Genomic DNA, 6,806 nt, shown 5'->3' on the forward strand with positions numbered 1-6,806 from the left:
TTACAATGCGGTACGATCAGGTAGCATCTACTGAGCACCTGTTGTCTCATGTAATCTTCACACAAGTCTATGGGAAAGGAATTGCCACCCCCAATTTGAGATGATGAAAATGAAGCTGAGAGTTTAAGTGACTCAGTCCAGATCACCCTGCTGGCCATGACCCCCGGCTCCCCACCAAGCCTAAACCATTCCTCTTCAGTGTGGTGGTCTCCTGGAAGACACTTCAGGTACAGCTGGGTGGGGGGTCACCAGTGGGGGTGATGACCCCCCAGGTCTTCTTCCACTATGACTGGAGGAGGATGGGGTATTTTTCTTCTTTTTTTCCCCCCTTTCTTTATTGATTTTTAGAGAGAGAAGAAGGGAGAGGGAGAAATAGAAACATCGATGAGAGAGAACACTGATCAGCCGCCTCCTGCATGCTCCCCACTGGGGATCGAGCCCACAACCTGGGCATGAGCCCTGACCAGGAATTGAACCAGTGACCTCTTGGTGCATGGGTTGACGCTCAACCACTGAGCCACACCAGCTGAGCAATGGGGTATTTAAAAAAATTTTTTTTTATTCTCACTGGAAGACATTTTTCCATTTTTTGTTCAGATAGAATGGGAGGGAGAGAGAGAGAGAAATATCGACGTGAAAGGGACACATCGAGTGGCTGCCACCCGCACAAACCAACCAGGGCCGGGGACAAACTGCAACCCAGGTACGTGCCCTTAGCGGGAACCGAACCTGGGTCTCTGGACCGCAGGCCGACGCTCTAACCGCTGAGCCAAACCGGCCAGGGCGGGCAATGGGGTATTTTTTCTGTGACTTTTACCACATTCAGTGAACAAGGGCACAGGGCCTAGTGAGTGGGGGACAGTCAGGGGCTGGGACCAGCTGGGTTGTTTAGGCAGGAAGGAGTGATGTGGGTGGGGAGGGGCAGTGGAGTGAAAGAAGGGACATGGATGGATGACCAGGACCACATCAGGGAGATACAGCTAAAGGAAGAGTGGGTAACCCCTTGGGGGAGCTGGTAGGCCGACCCCACCATGACCTCCCTCCAGCATGGGCAGCTTGGGTCCTGCCCTTGAAGATGTTCAACCCAAGGGCCAGCTGCCCCCTTACAGGGTCTTCTGGGTACTCACTGTGGGCCACAGTCCTCCTCACCCAGCTGACATATCCCTACATGGTGAGGTTTTCTTCCCACTCCCTTCTCCGCCTGGCAGCCCCTACCCACAGGATGTGACACTCAAGTGCTCTGCAGCCCTGGCCGGTGTGGCTAAGTGGTTAGAGAGTCAGCCCGTGCACTAAAGGGTCTTGGGTTTGATTCCCGGTCAAAGGCATGTACCTCAGTTGCAGGTTCAATCCCTGGCCCCAGTTGGGGCATGTGTGAGAGGCAACCAATCCATGTGTCTCTCTCACATCCATGTCTCTCTCTCCCCCTACCCACTCCATTCTAAAAATCAATGGAAAAAATATCCGCGGGTGAGGATTAAACAAAAAAAGAAGTGCTCTGCAGCAGCCCCAGTTGCACTGGGGCTGAAACTTTGACAAGCAGTGCTTTGAACAGAGAGGGGCTTAATTCTCTCCTTTAACTAACGGCAGCTGCAGGAGCTGGGCGGAGCCGGCGGAGCCCTAGGCTCTCCTGAGTTGCCACTTCCCACTCCTTTGCCTATGTTTTTCCATCTCATGGTTGCCCAACAGCTGCTTCACAACCAGAGGTTGTTGTGTCCAAGTTCCAGACAGGGGCAGTAGGAGGTTGGTAGGGTGGCACCTCCATAAGCAAAGCAGCTGCTTCCCTGTAAATCCCATCCATCTCATGAGCCACAGCTTCCTCGCAGGGCCTCACCTGGTTTCCGGGGCTCTGGAGCAGCGAATGTTCTAGCCAAAAGAACTGGGATTCTGTCAGTGAGGAGGAAGGGGGAGAGGATTTCGGCAGGGCAGCAGCCATGCCCGCCAAAGCCTCCTGGTGCACGTGTCCTGTTGTTCCGCAGATGATTTTTGAACCCTAGAGATGCCACATGTACTACTTTTCTATTGCTCCTAGAACAAATCACCACAAGTTTAGCAGCTTAATATGATACACATTTATTTTCTCACAGTTTCTGTGGGTCAGATGTCCAGCATGCTGGGTCTTCTGCTTCAAGTCTCACATGGCTGACGTCAAGGTGCTTCAGGTCAGCTAGGGAAGAACCCATCTCCATGTTCATTCAGGTTGTTGGCAGAATTCAGTTCCTTGCAGTTGTACAACTGAGGCCCCTGGCCCACTGCATCGTCAAAGCCAGTAATAGCACATGGAGTCCTTCTTCTTTTTGTGTCTGACTTCCCCTTCTGCCGCATCCCTCTGACCACCTGGAGAAAATTCTCTGCTTTTAAGAGCTCGTGTGGCCCTGGCCGGTTTGGCTCAGAGGTTAGAGTGTCGGCCTGCGGTCTGGAGAGACCCGGGTTTGGTTCCCGCTAAGGGCGCGTACTTCGGTTGCAGTTTGTCCCCGGCCCTGGTTGGTCGTGCGGGTGGCAGCCACTCGATGTGTTCCTTCACGTCGATGTTTCTCTCTCTCCCTTCCTCTCTCTCCCTCCCATTCTATCTGTACAAAGAATGGAAAAATATCCTCGGGTGAGGATAAAAATATATATATATATATATATATATATATATATATATATATAAGAGCTCGTGTGATTACATTGGACCCACCTAGATAATCCAAAGTAATCTCCCTAATTACATCCTGTAACCCTAATTACATCCTCGAAGTGCCTTTTGCCATACAGGTGACATATTCTCAGATTCCAGGGATTACAGCGTAGACATCTTTGGAGGCTCTCTGACTATCACCGAGGTTCAGGGTCAGGAGACAGGCAGACAGCAATGGCCAAAAAGAGAGAGTTTCATGGAGTTTACCCCCTAGGAAGGAAGATTAACTCAAAAATATAAATGGTGATGGCCTGGAAGGACAGGCGGGGCACATTACAGGACCTGATAGAGCCAGGAGTTCTGGGGGCTTTCCCAAGGAACTGAGCCCAAGTCAGGTTGGCCAGGTGAGGGAAAGTGTGAGCAAACTGAATTTCAGGACCAATGCTCAAGCCAGGAGCCAGGAGCATGTCATGGAAGGGCAGTGCACAAGATCCAGAGAACAAGCCGTGGGGTGAGGAAATCACCACGGCACTGTGACCGTACTACCTCTAATGTCAGAGAAGACTATCACCAGTATTTAGACCACTAGGTCCTCACACCACCCTTCTGTAAAGTGAAAATTACTGACATCCCCAAATTACAGGTGAGGAAATTGAGGCTCAGAGAGGTCAGCCAAGTATCCAAGCTAGTAAGAGGGGACACTGGGAATCATAGTGCCGCCTCCTTTGGACTGCAGGCTGACTCTCTAATGGCTGAGCCAAACTGGCCAGGGCATAGATTGATTGATTGATTGTACATGCCCCTAGCGGGAACCGAACCTGGGACTCTCTGGTCCACAGGCCAATGCTCCAGCCGCTAAGCCAAACCAGCTAGGACTGCCGTCTCCTTAGAAAATCGATGCTCACTGCTATTGGAAACAAGTTGGGGGAGGGTAAGAGAGCAGATGGCAAGTGGCTTAGAGGCTGTCCTGATGAGGGGAGGATCCCCTACACTACTGAAAATGGCTGTGGCTCACCTTCAGGGGCATCCTGGGTGTTTGCTGGCCAAGTTTCACCTTGTCACCTACTTCCACTATCTCAGAGAGCAGCAAACCAGGTGCAGGCTTTTGAATCTTCTGCCTAGAGTCACTCATGTCACTTCTGTTCACATTTCACTGGGAAGGCAAGTCATATCGTCAGATCTGCTGCTAGAGTTGGGGAAATTGGCTTGTCCCCCAAGAGTCCATGCCAGGCCAAAGGCAATGCCAGCTACCTTGGTGGTGGTGAGGTGGTGGAGAGAAGTGAGGATAAAGGGGAACAGGGGAGGGAGGTACATTTCACGGGCAGGCAATTAAGAGTGGGAAGAAAAGTAATGCTCTTAGATTTGGACATAGAGCAGGAAGAGCTGAGTTGGCTGCTGGGGCTCAGAAGACTGCCCTGGGCTGGAGACATGGCATAGAGAGCATTAATCAGTGCATCAGTGGCTATCATCAAGGTCAGTTTGTGCTGTTCCATCGGAACCCATTGCATCTGCCAGAGACCAAGGATAGGACCTTCCTGGAGAGTTTGAGGACTTGGCCAAATACAACATGCCCCCTCTAGCACTTGAGAGAGATCCATTCCCCAGCACAATACCCTGACTGGGGCACTCCTCAGAGTGGAAGTGGGGTGGTCACTTAGCCACAGGCCCTTCTGCCCAGTGATGACAGGGCTTGCAGGCTTATCCCTGGCTCTCAGTATGGCCAGGGCCCCAATTCCGTTGCTGCCCTGTCCTCTTCCTGCTGTCTGGTGGGTATCTTCATTCATTTATTCAGCCAGTATTTAGTCTGGCGTGCTTGGTGCCCACTAGATGCCTGCTGAGCTGACAGCAGAAGAGGCAGAGGATTCACCAGGAGCTTTCTGGGAGAGCACCCTAGAGGGCCTGACTAGGGTGGGACTTCCCTGGGGAGCTGGAGTTCCCAGAGCTGCAGAGAAGTTGCCCTGAGGACCTGTAGTTTGGGGGTGGGCTTGAGTTCTAGTTGCTCTTTTTGGCACGAGGAGCTCTGTCAGGGCCTCACCTGCTACTCCCTCTCCCTGCCCCTCCCCTTGGAGCCTCCCAGCATCCTCACCCACCCTGAAGGTACAGGGAAGGCACCTGGATGGTGACTGTTGTGGCAGCTCTGCTCCCACCTGCAGCAATGACTCTCTCTCTTCTCTCTCTCTCTCTCTCTCTCTCACACACACACACACACACACACACACACACGACTGTAGATGTTGGGGATTTGTGGCCCGGGAGACTCAGGACACACAAGGGCTCAGTGCGTGATGGAATGAGGTGGGACTTCATCTACTTGGCCGGCTCCGGGCCCCGGAGGTCCAGGGGCCACATGTCCTATTAATGGTGTATCCCCAGCTCCGGGACACAGTGAACATCGGTGGCTGAAAGGACCGACAAAGACACGAGGGACAGGCAGACTTCCCGCTGCCACCTGGAGAAGGGCCTTGAGAAGGTGCGCGAAGCCAGGGCCCTCCGCGGGGGAACAGGCGCCGGACCCCCTCCGAGTCCCGCCGGCGGCCCCCGCCCGTGCGACGTCACCAATCACGCGCGAGCCGCGGACTCACTGGGGCGGGGCCTCCGCCGCGGTGCGTCACGGGAGGCGGAGCCGCAGCCTCGCTGGGCGGAACTGGGCGGCGGTCACGTAGCTCAGGTTTCCAGGCTGCAGCGGCGCGCGCGTGGAAGTTCCTGTGCCCCCGTCCTCGCCGTCCTTCCGCCGACATGCCGATGTTCGTGGTGAACACCAACGTGCCCCGCGCCTCGGTGCCTGACGGGCTCCTCTCCGAGCTCACCCAGCAGCTGGCCCAGGCCACGGGCAAGCCTGCCCAGGTTTGTCGGGAGGGAACAGGAAGAGGGGGTGCCTGTCGGCCGAGGTGGGGCGGGGGGTGGTGGGCAGGCGACTCCCGGTGGGGAAGGGACTGGGGGCGCCCGGGGCCGGCAAAGTCGCTCAGGTTTTCTGACCGCCCCCTTCCCCCCGAAGTACATCGCGGTGCACGTGGTTCCAGACCAGCTCATGGCTTTTGGCGGCTCCAGCGAGCCCTGCGCGCTCTGCAGCCTGCACAGCATCGGCAAGATCGGCAACACGCAGAACCGCTCCTACAGCAAGCTGCTGTGCGGCCTGCTGGCCGAGCGCCTGCGCATCAGCCCGGACAGGTGCGGGGGAGCGGGTGCCGGGGGGAGGGGGAGCGCTGGGCGCGCAGCTCTCCGCGCACGACCGCGCAGCCCGCTCAGCACTGTTTCCCTCGCCCCCCCCCCCCCCACGCAGGATCTACATCAACTACTACGACATGAATGCGGCCTACGTGGGCTGGAACGGCTCCACCTTCGCCTGAGGACCTCGGCACCCCAACCCACGGGCACCAGATCCCGCTGCTGCCGGCAGTATTTTCCTGCCTAGCCCCAGCGACTCCAACCTCCTAATTGGGAGAAATAAACGGTTTGGAGACTTCGGCTGCCTTGGACTTCCTTGGCTTGTAGTGGAATCATCTCTGGGAGGGGACAGTGACTGGGCAACCCAGGCTCAGAGAGGTGCCCCCTCGGAATCATCTGCTGGGTACCTTTTGACCAGCCTTTCCCACCTGCTTCTCTAGCAGAAGACCCAGTTTTGGTTGGCATCCTGCCTGGGGCCACAGACCCAGGAATCAAACTTGAATGGGAGCCTCATAGGGCCATTTTATGGCTCAAGTTGAATCTATTCCTCAGGGGCAGGGTCTGACTGGCTCTGACTGGCAGGGAAGAGGGGAAGGGGAGGGGTTGGGATCTGATTGGCCTGGGGTTGGACCTTTCTCTCAGCTCCACTTTCCTCCATCGTCCAGGTGAACAAGCCTTCTCCACCCCAGGTCATTCTCTGTTAGGCTGGTTCCTCAGTTTCTTGACCTGGAAAATCCCATTGTTCTGGATCTTTGGGAATTGGTATCAAGGCCCAATATAACGGGTTTGCTGGCCCAGCATCCACCCCCTTGTGGGGGTGGTGATAGGTCTACAGTGGGCAATTCAGCACCTGGACCTGGACCACAGGGGCCTTGGATGTCGTGCTGCCCATCTTTCCAGAGCCTTGCCCAGGCCAGTTGCCTTGGGTCAGAATGTGTGTGTCTCCATGTACCCTGATAGGAGATGCCAAGCTAGGCCAGCCACTAGCACTAGGAATTCACATGCCTGAAGATGGTGCTAGTGG

The 6,806-nt window shown here is 55.4% G+C and overlaps 1 protein-coding gene across 1 annotated transcript; it reads left to right on the top strand.

Annotated features, from left to right (window-relative positions):
• The first annotated feature begins 5,251 nt into the window (after positions 1-5,251).
• MIF (macrophage migration inhibitory factor) lies at positions 5,252-6,080 on the top strand. Its single transcript, XM_036276866.1, has 3 exons — positions 5,252-5,461; positions 5,613-5,785; positions 5,898-6,080. The coding sequence occupies exons 1-3, from the start codon at positions 5,354-5,356 to the stop codon at positions 5,962-5,964; spliced, it is 348 nt and encodes a 115-aa protein (XP_036132759.1). The 5' UTR covers positions 5,252-5,353; the 3' UTR covers positions 5,965-6,080.
• The last annotated feature ends 726 nt before the right edge of the window (positions 6,081-6,806 follow it).

Source organism: Molossus molossus, unplaced genomic scaffold (genome assembly GCF_014108415.1).
Source record: "Molossus molossus isolate mMolMol1 unplaced genomic scaffold, mMolMol1.p scaffold_m16_p_22, whole genome shotgun sequence".
In the NCBI taxonomy this organism is placed as follows: domain Eukaryota; kingdom Metazoa; phylum Chordata; class Mammalia; order Chiroptera; family Molossidae; genus Molossus; species Molossus molossus.

Coding starts and splice junctions, on each gene's coding strand:
- MIF (XM_036276866.1), top strand. CDS start 5,354: ATGCCGATGTTCGTGGTGAACACCAACGTGCCCCGCGCCTCGGTGCCT. Junction 5,462..5,612: donor CCACGGGCAAGCCTGCCCAG/GTTTGTCGGGAG, acceptor TTCCCCCCGAAG/TACATCGCGGTGCACGTGGT. Junction 5,786..5,897: donor CTGCGCATCAGCCCGGACAG/GTGCGGGGGAGC, acceptor CCCCCCACGCAG/GATCTACATCAACTACTACG.